We start from the raw sequence: 16,666 nt of genomic DNA on the forward strand, positions 1-16,666 counted from the left end.
TTTTAAAGAGTAAAAGGTATTTATTAGAGTTGTGCTTCACATGTGAAAAAATAAAATCAAAAAGACAGCGACATGTTCAAGGCTCGCCACAATAATCCCCCCCAACAATTCCGTTGCCTCATAGAAAGATAACATTATTATAGACTATCTGTGAATTTATATCAGTCCATTGTGGATTATTTTGTTTCATGATTTCATATCTAAAGGCAGAACAGTTAGGATGAAAGCAGCTTCATATTTTTAAACAGTAAATCAAACCCAAACCTCGATTGTGGAAAACCTCGTTCCATAAAATGTGTTAATAACTGCTCGGCTAAAAGTTTATTTGAAAAAAGATTAATCAGCTTCCGTATTTATAAAATTCACAATTTAATTCCAACTTTAAAAATTTGAAAAACCAATCATTGTCTTCTGACTTTTACAGTGGCGTATTCATTTAAAACTAAAAACAAGCCGCCTTAATCACTCATGAAGAAGACTAAAATTAAAACTCATAAAGTTTGCATGAACCCCCTGAGAAGTAGCATCCCTGTACGGTACAGTGTCGTTTTAAAACAGTGATTATTTATTTTTCGACCCGTTTAAAGTAAATTAATTAAAACGCTAGCTATACAAGGACTTCTTTCCTTAAATCCTCTGTGTGTCACCAGAAGACTCTTCAAAGCAAGTAGTCCGTGTCATTCATCAGGTGCCCTGCTTTGATTGAATCCGTCACCCATGAGTCCCTTACAATCTTAAATTTCTCCCTAAAGCGGCGTCTCAGAGTCCTTAAACCCAGAAGTCTGGTCTCCTCTGAGATGATGACATGAGAGACTCCTTCCTCTAACCTCTGCATCACCGTACCTCCATGGTAGCGAAACTCCAGAGCCCTGATGTCCAAACAGGTGGCAGCTATGGCGGTTTCAGGGTCTCCTATGTCGGCGCAGCTGTCCATGTAAACCTGGAAGGGTCTGAACATGCTGGTGGGAAGGTCCTCCCATCCGTACCGCTGCTCCACCTGGCCGGCGTTCACCACCGCGTCCGCGCCCCTCATCCGCCCGAACACCTCCCTCAGCTGCTGCTCGTCCGTGTCCGCAAAGTAGCTGTCGCCGTAGCCGTCGTACTCCTTGGCGAAGTGCTCCCGGGTGGAGGGCGACATGTGGATCATGTGGCGTGGCTGCCACGGGACCACTTCCTTCCGGGCCAGGCAGTCCAGCAGCCAGAAGGCCCACACCACGTCGTGCTGGTCGGACGAGACCAGGTTCTTCACGCGCACGTTCTCCGCGCCGGCAATCACGCAGTAGGTGTCCCGTCCCGGGTTTTGAACCACGATCCCTCCACACCTAATGAGACAAAGACACCAGTAATCATTTCATTATTTAGGATTCACACTATTGTTTGATTTTGACACAAAAGGCTTTTTTCACTTTACCTGGCCACGTCCTTCTCCAGCTCAGCCTTGGGGCAATCCTCTGTGCCATTCAGGATACAGAACTCCACATCCTCGAACATATCAGTCTCCTTGGTGACCCCGGAGAGGTCCTGGGGCTTGAAGTGGTCGATGATCCCGACCACCTTCTTGGGTTTGGCCGGCGGCTTGCGCTTCTTCTTTTGCGGTTCGTCGCCGTCGATATGGAGGTGCCGCGAGGCGAGCTTCCCGGACGCCTTGCTGCGGAACTGATCCAGCTCTGCCAGGGTCATGCACTGGTGCCACTCCTTGTCGTCGCGGATCTTCTCGATCCTTGGGAAGCGCAGGGTGCAGTTGGTTTTATACATGTCGCTGCCGACTATTTCGGCCGCCCGGACCTGGAGGATGACTGAGTTGCAAGGCTCGATGTAGACCTCTGGTTTCTCCGTTCCACACAGGATGGATGCTGGCGGGTCATTCTTCCGATAGACGTTCCAGTGCTTGGCCAGCTTTAGACCAAGGTCGTACAACTCCTTCATGGTGTAGCCGGAGCCGATGCGGCAGAGAGTGTGGAAAACTGAGGGTTTCTCGCCGGGCTTTGGCGCCTCGGCTACGGCGCATAAGAAATGGGACATCATACCGCCCCGTCTCCCTTTCCCCCAGTAGCCACCGACAATCAGCAGGTCAAGCTCATCCATCAAGCCGTCCACATACTCTGGCTTTATTTTCAGCCATCCCTCCCCCCGCTTGTCAGGTTTGTAGATGGACATGGGATCCTTCACCATGATCCCCTCCTCTCTGTCGTCAATGGCGTCATTCAGGGCGTTCACCACCTCCTGCATGGTCCTGGCGTCGGCCTTTGGCACCAGGTGCAGCCGTCCCTTGACTGGCGTGAAAACCGTCTGAAGGGTCTCGTAGCGCTTCTTCAGGGGTTCCCTGCCGAGCTTCTGGTCATTGACCAGCAACACGTCAAACACGCAGAAGCACGTCTGCAGCTCGGAGTCGTCCATGAGCTTCTTGATGTCGAACTTGCTCCCTTTCTGCATGAAGGTCTCAGTGGTCTGGTTGTACGCCATCATCTCGCCGTCGAGGATGCAGTTCACGACGTGGCCTTTAAAAACGTTGTGGATGTAAGGCGTCAGGGAGCCCTGCAGCGGGGACCCTCCGAACTGCTGGGTGTACTCAAAAGCATTTCTGCTGAAGTACTTGTACACGTCGCCGTCTTTGTGCAGTTGTATGCGCTCCCCATCCAGCTTGGTCTGAATGTAAAAAGGGGCATTTCCCATCTGTTTCTCCACGTTGCGGATGTTCGCCACACCCGCCAGCATCGGCTTGAAAGCGGAGAAGAGCCCGATGGAGACTTCGCTTAAGGACACGGAGGGGCTGTGGAGCTGCCGGCACACCTTGTTCAAGTCCGTGTTGACGTTGTAGAGCTCGGCCGCATCCGGGTGCAAGACCCCGAGGACGGTTTCTTTGCTGATCCCGAGCTTCATGTCCTTCAGGATCATCCTGATGAGCCACTTTTGCTCGAGGGCCGAGCTCCGGGTGATGAGGTGCAGCAGGCTCTTTTTCACGAGATCTTTCTGCTTGTCCGCGTTGTTGAGGGCCACCGAGTCCAGAAAGTCATTGACTTCTTTGATGCTGAGGGTTCCTTGGCTGGCACACCGTTTCTTCAGCACAAAGTACGCCATGCCGGCAAAGTCTCCGGCCTCTGTTTGGGATGTAGTCGGAGCGCGGTAGTTCAACAGTTTATTGGCTTCTGGGCCATTCTTTGGGAGGCCCAGCACGTCGATGTAGAGTTTAGCTAACATGTTCTCTTTTATGCCGTACGCCATTCGCTCTCGTTCGAAGGAGGGGACTATGAGGCGCATGGCCGAGTAGAAAGAGTCGGTTGTATCTGGGTTGTCTTTGTGGAGGGCAGAGTGAAACTTCCTCCATGACTCAATGAAATCCCCAAGGACCTTGGATTTCTTTGGGCGGAGTTTAGTCTTCTGGATTTTCTCTAAAGTGTTACAAAGGTGAAGGAAAGGGACCTGAGCAGCAACAAAGGGCTGACCTGCAGCATCGCTGCTGGAAGTTCCCGCCATGGTGAAATCTGAAATAAATAAAATCAGCCAAATGAAAAATCCAATAAATGCATCATAAATGAAAAATAATCAGCATCTATTTTGAACAAATTCAAATGGAAAGATTTGAATATCAGCCTCTTTAATGTGAGGATATCATTATTTTTGTGATATTTGCCCTCACAATCAGGCTTGATTTAATATCAACAATAAAACATCCTTATGATTATGAATACAGGCAGATTATTGGTCCACAGAGATCGAACTTCAACAGGTTCGGACATGTCTCCAAACAAGAGCTCTTTAAACAAGCAGGAAACGGAACAAAACTAAAACACAGAAGTTTACCTAAAGATGGTGGAACGTATTAAATCCAATACTACGTTTTCACGTTCAATTTCATGTGAAGTGTAGCATCTCGTACTGGTTATTAGCTCCAAATAAACGTTTATATGTACATTCATATGTCAAGCGCAAAGCTACTGTCAACTCCGGTTTGATTATTTTCAAAATAAAAGCATCTGTTGTCATATGACGTCTGTGTTGTACCGCCGTGTCTGTCCAGAGAAGTTACGGGTATTTACTTAGTCAATATTTCAGAGTAATTTAGTGTTTTAATGGCAGCTAAATGTGGAATTCCGTTCACACACACACACACATCAAAACAGGAAGGATGTTCGTCGCGCTCTAATTTTGAAAACAGACCGTTGAAGCTGTTGTTCTCCAGCTTCATTTAGAAACAGTAACGATACGAGCTGACTAAATAAAGACATGTTTATTTTAATGTTACCTTTCTTGCTTTTCTATCCTCCAAAGAAGAGGTAGCGAATGGCAGGCTTCTCCCCGCGAGCTACATGTTGGACTACTTCCTCGTACTCAGAGCAGGGACCAGCCAGGAATACCTTCCCCCGGAAACAAAAGCGGAACCTTTATCGTGTGAATGCCCTGCAGAGCGCAACATTGTTGCTCCTCCCTTTCGCCAGCAGAGGGCGACACCGAGATGCTGCAGTGAGGGAGGGTTGTTTACCATAATGGATCTGGTCTTGAGCCTGTAAACCAGTAGTAAACTGGTAGTAAAATACAGGAATGCGCACTTGTTGAGCGCAAGAAGGTGTTTCCCTGTCGCTACAATGATTATGTGGACGTATTTGGATCAGAGTCCTCTGGTTGCAGGTGGCACTATTAACACTTAAGACCTCCCTGGTTGGTCATTAATGCAGCAGCCTTACCTTCAGTGAAGATTGTGATAATGCCAGATGGGCCTGGGATCATTTTGTACAAAACAAATACTGTATGATAAGAATAACTATATTCTTTTTGCTTATTTAAGGGACTTATTTCAGTTGACATGTCCTCGATTCGGTCATTTCAGGCTGCACAGACGTATTTCTTGCCTGTTCGTGTTTGGATAGCAGCTTCACAACTTTTAACCTCGTGCTTTGTTTCCATCATCAGCTTGTTTTGACTCTTGCGGCGTTAGAAGGCAAGTTACGCCAAGTACATGCCATTACTTGAAAAGAAAAAGCAGTGATGTGTTGTTCCCAATCGAAGGTATCTGAGGTTGGTCCCCGACGTAGATTCCACAAAGTTTTTTTTTCATAAAAGTTATACAGTTTAGTAATTTATTTGGATGGCAGCAAAACAGCGATTCTCTCTTCCAGGCCATGAGGTGTGGGGCTCAATCAATGACCCTAACCTTTGACCTTTGTGCGGGCGCATGCGCGAATTTGAAAAACAAGATCACAAAAGGTATGAATGACCAACAGAAAAGCATCTATGAAGGTGAAACTAGCATCACAATACCAGTAAGGGTACGCATCTTTATTCTACCTTATGTGTAAAGGTGGGGGGGAGGACTTTTATGATTATATTCTTTGAGACTCCTCACATCTGACAGCAACCCAAATTTGGTCTTGCTCATTGCTTCCTGCTGCTGACAGGGGGCGACCCGCGCCTGTGGCGGAGCGAGCAGCGCGTGCGCGATGCCGGAGTCACACGCCAGAGCCAGGGGTTGTTTACCTGTCCGCTGCTGCTGCCGTGGAGGATCCTGGGATATGTGCGTGCGTCTGTCGGGAAGGGAGGTGGTCCGTTTGGAGCTACTATGTGCTCCAGCAGTGAACCCGCTGTGTTTTCACAGCACACACACACACACACACACACACACACACACACATCACAATGCAGCGGAGAGGAAAGCTGGGGCTGTGTGATGCCGTGCAGGCTGCACCATGAAGACCCCCCCCCCACACACACACACACACACACACTGCAGTAACGCTCCTGTCGTGCAGCGGGCAGCGAGGTTACATAAGCCCTGCTGGATGTGCTGCTGCACTGCAACTAGCAGCGTCCCACAAGACAGTAAACAACTGACGTCACTGCTTCCGTGGCATGCATCAGCTCGTGCTGGGACTGAGTACCAGCAGGAGGAAGAGGAGGGGGTGTTTGTAGTGAGATTTTGGCAGGGAGGCACAGAGGGACAGAGAGAGAATTGGCTGGATGATTAAGCGGTGCGTCAGCGTCCTCATTCAGAGGGACTTGTTGGTGATGTGTTGCCACCGTAAACACTTCCTGTCCCCTGTTGCTCACTGACAGATTGGGGGGGATGATGTTTACCAAAAGCCTTCCCGTTGATTATTACTCATGCTTGGTTTGTGCGACGTTTTTCATGAAAGGACGCGGTGAATCCCGATACGAGAGATGGAAACGGGAAGAAACGGATGAGTCGAGAAGGACTTTCGAAGAAGATCAGTTGACAAACAGCTGTTTGATGTGTTCCTTTGCACCGGCAGCTGGATTCTCAAAAGGTCACCGGGGTCACGCGGAATGCGTTTGCGACCGGACCAATCGGCGGCCCGTGAGGAGCTACTGGCGGCTAGGGGCGTGGCTTAGGTGTGTGTGACACGACACAGAGAAGCGTTCTTAGCAACTTTTTGTCGATGGAAATAATATTTTCGCTCTTCTCCCCGACTGGCTTCGGCGAGAGTTTGATTGGCAGAAGTATTTTTTATAAAAGTGCTCGCCCTTTTCCAAACAGTTCCAGACATTTTGAAGTAAAGATAAACATAACCCTGATGATATCATTGTGATGTCATCAGGGTTGTCAATTCAGTGTAGAACACAGCAAAAACGAGGTATGGCATGTACATTTGGTATACCAGCTGCAGATGGGGGCCTGGAGGCTAAAGCTGACACACATTAGCAACAATCACAAATACAGGGCACGTATGAGAGAACAGCATGTACCGTACGGGGACTAATTTGTGTTCCCAGCAGCTGTTTTATATACAGAGGGAGTAAAAAAGTACACCTAACACTTGCCAAAGCCACTTCTGATGCGCCGCCGCCTCGGGGTGCGATCGAACTCCTTGCCACATAATCTCACGCAAATGTCAGGGGAGGTGAGGACAGGGAGATCCCGTTCAGAAGTACTGTGCTGGGCATCTTTCTTGTTTTTCTTTGCTCGGCTGGCAGGGCGAGGCAGACTGCACACAGTGACCTTCCCCGCTCTAAACTGACTGGATCAGCTTCACACATCGCTGCCATTCCACACTGTGATCCTTATACCTGTTTAATCCGTCTGCCCGGGTCTCCCCGCTCAGCCGGCCGACCCTCTGCTCGGTTACATCATTTGGCACAAGAGCAGAAGGGGGGGGGGTCGAGAGGTCGCCGTAGCCGCCGTAGCCTTTCGGTGACCTGGATTGGGCCTCGGTTTTGGGTTAAAGCGGGAGATAAAAGCCCTCGCAGCAGTAAAGCGAAGCAGATGGAGTAACAAAGAAGGCCGGGGTTAGATTGTGAGCATCTAATTTAAAAAATGAGGTTGCTGTTAAGTGTTCTTGTTGTTTCAATGCAACATAGAAATTGTGAGTCCAGAAAACGTATTTTATTGCGTCCATTCAAAGGGAAATTATCCACATGTTCAGATATCACTACGCCTGGGTAAACTGAAACACTTTGTATTTTATTCACATTCTATTATGTATCTATTCACTACTCTGTTAGAAGTTGAATGAGTCATTGTTAGTTGAGTCAACTCATTGTCATGTACAAACCAAACTGACCTGTCTTCTAAATAAACATTGAGTACTACGTGTATATTGCTGTCCAAATGGGTTTTCAGCATCTTAAACATTTGTGTGAAACGCACCTGTTCCTTTTATCCTTTGCTTCATAGAAGATGTAATTAGTATTGATGAATTGAAATAAACACATTCAATTATTTAGGATATTTCCCTGTATCTCTAGGTTTTAATTAAGGACAATTAATCAGCAATTTTAACCGTATGGATTACAGGTGTATCCACATATATCATCTTTATTAAAAAAGATCATAATTCCTTTTCAGGCTTCTCTGTCATTAGGGTGTGTTTTTGAACACTGAGACTGTAGTTGCTATCTGCTAAAGCCTCGAACCCGACGACTGATAAGAGCTTTCTGAGCGATAACTCCAGCCAACGAGACGAGTCCCATCAGAAATCCAAGCACACGCAGGGCACCAGCCGCCACGGAGGTCACAACCAGACAGCACCCTCTGATGCGTCTTATGCAACTTTGTGCTCCAAGATACCGCTCAATAACAAGTCATTGCGTAACATTCAAAATTAATGACACGGCAATGTTCTGAGGAAGTGGGACATCTTGTTGGACACGGAGGTTCAAACTTTGATTCGGACCGGGGGAATGGTGCCAAGATAGTAAGCCGTGAAGTTTGATCTTAAATACGGTTAAATGGGACGTGAGCTTTGAACCGGCGTGCTCTGTGCAGTTACACTCCTGCCAGGTCTTTCACCTTGATTAATCCATTTACTGCCTTGAGGCCCTGAGGCAAAGGGCGTTTTGGCTGCCTGGGAGTGGCTTTCTGTCACCTTTTTTGTGCGCTGCTTTTGCATTTCTGAGCGCGTTTTTTTTTTTTACAGAAACGCCCTGAACCACCATCAGCATTTTTTTTTCTTTAGCATGATTCTGAACAGGCAAATTATTACGGTACTTGAGATTTTGGGTACATTGTTTTAATCCATCTAAAATGTACTATTCACTCTGCTAGGTAGCGTACCGTTCATGGTTTACCGTTCATGCACTCATTCTGTGGTTGACACATTCTGTTCTGTGAATGTTTACAATGTTTACTGAGGTAATAAATCAGGTGAGAAGTAGAGTCATTTTCTCATAGACTTCTTTACAATCGGACTTATTTTTGCAACCGGAGGAGTCGCCCCCTGCTGGCCACTAGAAAGAATGCGACAGGGTGGGATTGATTTGTTTTACCTGCCTACAGGGACCATTAATAAATCACGGACGCTCTACCTCTCGTGTTGTTTGTTTCTCTGTGTTGTTGGCATGCTTTTGTTTTCTTTGACCCTCAGTGCCCGGTGCCAATCTGGGACACTTGGCACTCTCTCGCCATAATCCAATGAGCAAGTGGAGTGACTACAATCTACTCATATGTAAACAAACAGTTACTCCCAGCCTCTCTCCGGCCGGACTGTCAGCAGCACGGTCTGCATGTGTTTTTGGAAGTGCATGAGTGTAAGTCATAAATGATGAACATGTTTTTCCATCAGCATCTGATTACGGCCTTCACCGACCCATACAGCATACATTAAGCTGCTTTTAAGTGATACTGAATTAACGGTACTACTTTCTAATCTACTTTTCTGTATCAGAAAGCAGATTGCTCATTCGTTAATAATTATCCGTCTGAAACCCTGTTCACCTCATCACCACCTCTGTCTTTCTCCTCAGTGGAACAAAAACAAGTATCAAGTCCATGTTTTGTTGGAAAAAAAGAGAACTTCTGCTCATGCAGGCATGTCTAGCTTTAGTTGTGTAAGCAAGAGGCGCTACACCAAATGAAAGGTCACGCTCTGTTTACAGCACACTTGCCATTAACACTACGACAAACTCGTGTTTATTGGACGCCCAATGAGGTGTTCGGATCTTTGTTCTTGGCTTAATTTTGCATGTCTGCAGAGCATACGCAGGCCTCTTGCACAGGGCTGGATTTGGTGCTCAGGTGCTCAGTTTTTTTGGGGGGGGGGGGGGCGCAGCATCTTTGCGTGCTGCCGCTCTCCGTTTAGACCCCCCCCCCCCCCTCTCTCTGAGAGCGCTTCTCCGACCCTGTCCTGTTTCTGTAAGCTTTAGCCTCGTGGCTGGCATGTTTGACGGATGATTTACTTGGCTGCCGCGCAGGCAAACATGCCCCCCGTGTGAACTCGGTTTCGGAGGGTGTTGTTGGGCCGCTGAATGAGATTCCTATAGACACCAACTATTCCCAAGTAATGCGATCGGGCCTGCTTTCAAACCCCTGCAGACAGCTGCTGGTGAAAAGTTCATATGGGGCACATAGGAGGCAGTTGCCCTGTGGCACAAATTAGAACAAATTTCAGGTATCTTACGCAAACAAAAGGTTGTGTAACATACTGTGCAGTTTCTTCACCTGGAACACAAAGCAAAGGGGTTGTGACGCGTCCTTTATTGTGCTTAATGCCGATTGTGTACGTGCTTCCATCACACTTCCAATACACCGATATGTTTGTGTGGAAAAAAAACGAGGGCCCGTTGACACCCGATGGTGCGAGCAGCAGACTTTCTGCGGGGTGTTTCCGAGCAAGTCTGATGACACACACCAGCATAGGATGTGCGGGGGGGGGGGCGCGGGGGGCAGCGGCCCATAATTCGAATTGGGATGGATTCCACGAATGGAAACCTCCGGAAAAAAATATTGACCCCGTCCGGCGCGTCAACAACACAAAAACGTATCACGGAAACGCATCAGCGGTGTGTTTTCAGCAAACATGAGGGGAAATTTTCCATTAACACATTCAGACTGGTAAACAACGCCTGAGGTGTGTGTGTGTGTGTGTTTTTGTGTGTGTATGTGTTCAGCATGCGTAAGCTGAGTGGGCCTTTATCTTTGCTGTGCGATCGCAGAAGCCCAGTTATTGGTCATAAAAGTCCACGCGTCAGGACACGGAGCTCAGACGTGGTGTGTGACCTTAAGACTCGTGTGTGTGTGTTGAGGCGGTGTGTACACAGGGTTGTGTTTTTTTGTTTGAGCACAGTTCTGATATACCCTGTGCGACACGAGAAAGGCCGTATCATTAAGCTGTTTGTCGAGTCACTGTGTACGTCCGTGTGTGTGTGTGTGTGTGTGTGTTTTGCCCTGTGACCCAGGTAACAGTGGGAACATGTACTCTCTGATAGATTAGGCCTTACATAACTCCACATTCCACTCAGCAGGTAAACAAGCCCCGGGACTAAGGTCGAAAAGCGACGAGGCACCGGCTCGACTTTGGAGCCACGTGCCGGTGGATCAGATCTGAGCCACAGTGACCCACATCGGGCACACAAACTCAAGCTGCGCAGCCACGCCCTTAATTATGTCTAACTTTAAGCCTTATTATAATTAAAATGGGTGACTTTTATAAATATTCACCCCATAAACAGTTGTTATTAACTTGGAAATTAGCTGTAGCGAGCAAAACCGTCCTTTATGCCAGGCTGTAAACATGTTAATTTCTGCTGTAAAGTTAGGGATTTTAACATGGGGGTCTATGGGCCTCAAGTGGCGATTTAAGGAACTGCAGTTTTTGGCACTTCCGCGTTAGTGCCATTGTTCAGCTCTGGAGGCTGCTGTTGGTTTTGTTACTTTACCTGAAGGCCACCGTAGTTCTCCGACACACTTGGAAAGGGAGCAGTGAGGGGAGGAGTATTCGTTTGGTTGCAATCTGCAACCTTATCACTAGATGTCGCTAAATCCTACACACTGCTCCTTTAATAAACATTTTGGGAAGTACAAATGCTTTCTTGCAGAGTTTGACTAGAAAATCTCATTTCTTTGCTTTAAATATAAAGCCAATCCAGGAGACAGTTAGCTTAGCTTAGCACAAAGACTAAAAACAGGGGAAATGTAAAAATGTTTGTGTACTTTTGTATGTTTTCATAGTATTAGCAGTCCAGTAGTGATATAATCCTGCTGCAGTGCTGTGGCTAGAGGGTTAAATGCCAGAAGTAGATGGATTCAGATAGTTGTCCTCATTTGGCAGTGCAGCGAGTAGCAAAAGTTTAGAGCAAAGTTCATAAAAGTCCGGGTTTAAAAAGGAATTTGAACAATGCACATAAATCCCACAGTCTAACAGGAGTGAGCACGAAATCCTTCTCGTCTTCGTTCATTCACGGGCAACACGCTCACACTAACAGAGGAGAAACTCAGACTGGAGCTGCCGCTGTAAAAAGAAACATACACATATATAAATACACAGATGGTCCTCATGCAGACATCCACATAGAAGCGAGACTCAGAGTGTTGAATGCGAACTGATGCAAAGCTACAGGCTGAGAATAGGCTCAGAGGCGACCATGGTGCTGCTTTCACAGCTCTCCTTTACAGATGCAGGAGCCTCACTAATGCATTTAAAGAGATAAGATTAGAGGAATGTATCGCGGACAAAACCAGAGCTAGAGGGACGACATTGTATATATATATATATATATATAATAAAATATAAAATAAAGGAGATGGAATTTGATTTATGATTCGGTAAAAAGAAAGAACCAACGTGTGCGTTTGAATGTCTGTTTCGCAGCTTTTAGGTCACTTGCAGTATCATCCCAAATCCAGTGAGTCAGATTGGTTGTGCGCTGAAAGGGCCGCCCTCAATGTTAAACTGCCATGCTCCGCATTATAGGCTTAAGCTAATGCCTCATTAGCATCAGTGTCTCACTGACTCTGCTCTGAAACACCATCCTCCTCCGCTACGGAGAACCTGTTAACATCACTGCCAACCGCGCAGAGCCGCAGGAAACTGGAGCATGTGATGCACGAGAGAAAGGAATACATCACGTCACTGACTGTGAAAAAGAAAAAAAATACACTGCAGTTAAGTTCAGAAACGTATATGAAGGTCAAGCTCCCTCCAGATTACTCGAGCATCTTAAGGGTGTTTAATTCCTGTCAGGGAGCCTGAACACAGGTGGCACGAATTACCTCACACCTGAACACTGCAGTGAGAACCTCATACACACCCACTATGCTAAATTACCCCAAAATACAGAGAACAAAACTGTGATCACATAGCACATAGTGTCTTTAGTAATTATTTGAGAAAAGGCTCTTTACAGCTCTGTGGGTTCTGTTGTTTGCTCTCAGGCTCATGTTGTTTGCTCTCAGGCAGTAAAATGTCACACACACACACACACACACACAGATGGAAACATGGATAAGCTGACAGGCTTCATGCGCATGACTGTATTTGTGCATCAAAGTCACCATAACTCCTAATCTCCACCTCGCGTGTTTTTGATCGCGGCTGAGAATGCCGTGCTTAAAACTCGGATGTCATGCAGAAGGCCTATGTTTTCAGTGATGCATGTGGATCAGAGGGCAAACAGTGTGCGTGTGTGTGTGTGTGTGTGGGGATGTTTTCGCATTTCTATGCAGCTTTTCCAAGAGATTTGTATGATGACAGGAAACAAAGCAAGGAGTCGTGATTAATGGTGGATTAAATGACATGAACACAAATGGTCCTCGAGCCTTTTGGCATTCAAGGATTTAAGGATCATTTGTTATTATTATGCAACACAGGGACGCAGTATACGAAATTCATATGTAGCTTGTTTACTACACAACACACTCATGGCAAACAAAACAAAACAGTGGTTCACTCCTGCAGTGCACTTTTTTTGAATTTGCACAATAGGGAATGTAAACGTCATGATGAATGTATTCTGTCATGCTAGCAATATGGCTTTAGCGAAATATATGGTTGTTTTAACACATACATTTAGATGAAAAAGTATACTAGTCTCAGAATCTCAAGGCCATTTATCTTTCAGGAGCCTGTAGCTGCAAGTAATCAGTCAGAGGATGTAAAGTAAATAGCTCGAACCATGTCATCCTTTCGACATTTAAAGGTTGTGTAAACTCAAGAAGCAGTGTAAAGGTGTATTAATAAGCATTCCACTGTCTGCGAGCCCAATGTGTGTTCACATGTTCAGCCTGAGGCCTGCAGTGACTCATATAGGCCGGCGTGCTTCAACTAGAAGATCACCTCAAACACTTACGCACAAAAATACAAATAATAGATCATAGACTTGTTTTGAAATGAGCTGAATATAATGAAGTGATATGTTGACACTAATGCGGGATGTGTCTTACCGGTCAGGTCAAGGCTTTCAGTTTGCGACATAGGCAATAGGGAAATAGCACATTTCAATATTCGCTTTTGTACAAAGTGTAGAGTTGTGGTTGTAGATTTAAAACGATGCCTCTAGTTTTTGGCACTGTCATCTGGTTGCTTTTGGTACATTTAAAGCAGCTTTTAGATTTGTGTTAAATGTTGCCTGTCCCCCGCTGCTGTCATGGAGTGATTTCAGAGAGAGGCAGACAGAAGGGTCCACAATGTGCATTGGAAGGATACATACGGGAAGTCAAACATATTCAGCAGAGACTTAGCGAAGGGTCTATTGTTTCATCTTGAAGTCTGAAATATGATATTTTAATTAAATAATAATAAACTAGAAATAATTACATGACACTTTCACACTTTTAAATATCAATCTAGAGCCAGCTTAGCTTAGCATAAAGACTGGAAGCAGGGGGAAACAGCTAGCCGGGCTCGGTCTTAAGTTAATAATTTACATTGAGCACAATGAGCACATTATATCTTGTTTATTTAATTTGTAGGGGGGAAAAAAGTTGTGGTTATATTGGAAGGAACTTTGGACAGAGCTAGTTTAGCGGTTACCCCCCGCTCCAAGTCCAGTGCTAGTTTGATTTCCAGTAAAAGCTATTCCATTCAAATATAGAACCATGCATTGTATGTGCCATTAAGGAAATACAACCATTTGACTGATCTCTTAATCAATAAATTACAAGTTAGCATTTTAGCCTAGCTTAACCAAGGCTACATCGATGTAGCCATGCTATAGCTTTTCGCCTCCTAGACCTATTTTATCACTTCCTTAGTTTCTAACTTCCTTCTTCCTTCTTATTTTGGCTCTGCTCAGAGGTTTAATTCAACTAATGAGACGAGAAACTAAAATTCAAGAGTGAAAAGGGTTTCCAGTATGACGTGTTCGGGTACGGGTCATGTTTTGCTATAAACAGAAGCATGGAAGCATGGGAGAAAAACTCATTCTGCAGACGGTGATCTGTTTAAGCTGACTTCCAAATGAGTAAACTGACATATAATGCTGCCTGCTCTCAGCCCACTAGCTATCATACCAGCTCACCAGCGAACAAATAGGAGTCGACTCATGCTTGGCTTTTTTAAGACAGCGTTCTCCTCAGAGTGTTTCCTTCGCAAAACATGTTGACGAGCCGCGAGAGAGTGTTGGCTGATAAGGCGACATGTGGACCGGGCAGGCTGGAGTCTTCCACTCCACTGCCGGCGTGGTAAACAGCAGCAGGAGTGTTTGTGAGCAGTGGGCGGGACATGGGCTCCGCATGCTGTCCAGATACGTGGAGTCTGAATGCCACGGACCAAGAGATTCAGAGCTGCCAAGACTTTCCATTGACACACACACACACACACACATAGTCACATGCATGTACAGGCTCCCTCACAGGCAGAAAATGTATCCGTCAAACCACTTCATTGAAACCTTTTCACTTATTATATAGTTAAGAATCCTAAGAGACAATGAAAAAGATTTTGAGTATTCTAAGTTGAAAAATGAGTACCAGATAATGCTACTCAAGCCTCATTGATCATTAAATCTACTAATTTAAACCACCTTGGCTTGAGTCAAACTGAGCAGAGACAAGCTCAAGACAATAGTGGCCCGTGAGGCTCTCAAGCAGACATCTCGACCCAGAATCTTTCCCTGGTATTCATCAAAATGAAAAACACCCCAGTCTTCAGATACGAAGCCAAGCGTCCAGATTGTTTGCCTCGAGGCAGCTTTCTGGTCTGGGCAAGCATGCAGAAGTGATGGCTGATAAAAGCCAAAAAGGACCAGAGAGAATGCATGAGGGCTGATTGACCCGTTGACCTCCATGTAACTTAGAGTGCTGTTGTTGCTCCAGGAGAAGGAGGTTAAAGAGAGTGCGGTTTGGTAACTGATCAAGATTTGCTGTGGCAATGGAATCTCGCTACATTTTTGTCTTTTATTTGTTTTGTGTTTACCACTAATGGCATCGGTCAGTGATTATTGACCCCACATCTTAACGAAGACCTGGCTCCATTGTTCATCCCGGATCAAGCTGCACTTGACGGGTGGACCGCAGGACAGAGAGCAGGACTCCGGTGGGACGACATTGATGGACAATGTTTTTTTCCCATGTTTAATTTTTAATGTGAAGATGTCGGCCATATTATCTGCACAGACAATTGTATTTGTTGCAGCTGTTTACATTCCTTATGATGCCAATTCAATATATGGACTACAGGAATGTACTACTGTTTTTGTATTGTTTGACATGTGCTTGTTATGTTACAAATGGGCAACAACTGAATTTCGTTGTGCATCCCTGTGTTGCATAATCACAATAACTTCTCCTCTCACTTCCTGCAGTTCTCTTTCTGCTCTTTGACGAGTTAGAGACAAAACAAACCAGAAGAGCAGAAGCAAACATTGCATCCTATAGTTTTTCTTCTCTATGTTTCTACTGTATTTTTCAAACTTCCTGATAGACGTCATTGAAAAGGCTCCAGTGTGACCAACTGTGTTATTTATAGCAGCATGGCTCTATGGGATGGCAATGTCGGCCTGTTGGTCCACACTGAGATAACTCAACAGCTATCGAATGGCTTATCATACCATTTTTGTACAGCTAATCCGGATCCCTAAAGGAAGAATCCTACTGATTTAGGTGATCCCCTCCAGGCGGCAACCTCCAATTCTGAAAAGGGTAGCGAATGCGGAAGTGCCTTAAACTTGCATTCTTTCTAATGGCCATCAGGGGGCGACTCCTCCGGTTGTGAAATGTAGTCCGATTGTATCGAAGTCTTTGAGAAAATGATCCTACTTCCCACTTGATTTATTACCTCAGTAAACATTGTAAATGGTCTAGTTTCAAGTCTTCTTCGATACAGCATGATTTTAATTTAGTAAATTATGGTCCCATTATCGAGTCAAAGTTCTAAATTTGCCCAATGCTTTGTTTTATTCCTTCAGCTGAAGTTGTACTTTCCACCTCCTTGAGTACTTGAAGGTCCAAACAGAACTACTAGGAGCCTCTTAAATGACAAACGTTGCTTATGGCATATTT

General features: G+C 45.7%; 1 protein-coding gene across 2 annotated transcripts; it reads right to left on the reverse strand.

The window, feature by feature from the left end:
• Positions 1-4,334, reverse strand: lig4 (ligase IV, DNA, ATP-dependent). 2 transcript variants are annotated; one of them, XM_031852099.1, is made up of 3 exons: positions 4,244-4,334; positions 1,412-3,482; positions 1-1,322 (listed from the first exon to the last, which is right to left on the reverse strand). In XM_031852099.1, exons 2-3 carry the CDS (start codon positions 3,472-3,474, stop codon positions 659-661), a joined length of 2,727 nt encoding a protein of 908 aa, XP_031707959.1. In that variant the 5' UTR covers positions 3,475-3,482; positions 4,244-4,334; the 3' UTR covers positions 1-658. The 2 variants fall into 2 exon arrangements, with proteins under 2 accessions (XP_031707959.1, XP_031707960.1); XM_031852100.1 differs by lacking the exon at positions 4,244-4,334 and adding an exon at positions 3,802-3,885.
• Between the last annotated feature and the right edge of the window lie 12,332 nt (positions 4,335-16,666).

The sequence above is a fragment of the Anarrhichthys ocellatus genome, unplaced genomic scaffold (genome assembly GCF_004355925.1).
Source record: "Anarrhichthys ocellatus isolate YVR2014 unplaced genomic scaffold, GSC_Weel_1.0 scaffold12, whole genome shotgun sequence".
Taxonomy (NCBI): domain Eukaryota; kingdom Metazoa; phylum Chordata; class Actinopteri; order Perciformes; family Anarhichadidae; genus Anarrhichthys; species Anarrhichthys ocellatus.

Coding starts and splice junctions, on each gene's coding strand:
- lig4 (XM_031852099.1), bottom strand. CDS start 3,474: ATGGCGGGAACTTCCAGCAGCGATGCTGCAGGTCAGCCCTTTGTTGCT. Junction 1,323..1,411: donor CTGGAGAAGGACGTGGCCAG/GTAAAGTGAAAA, acceptor TTGTCTCATTAG/GTGTGGAGGGATCGTGGTTC.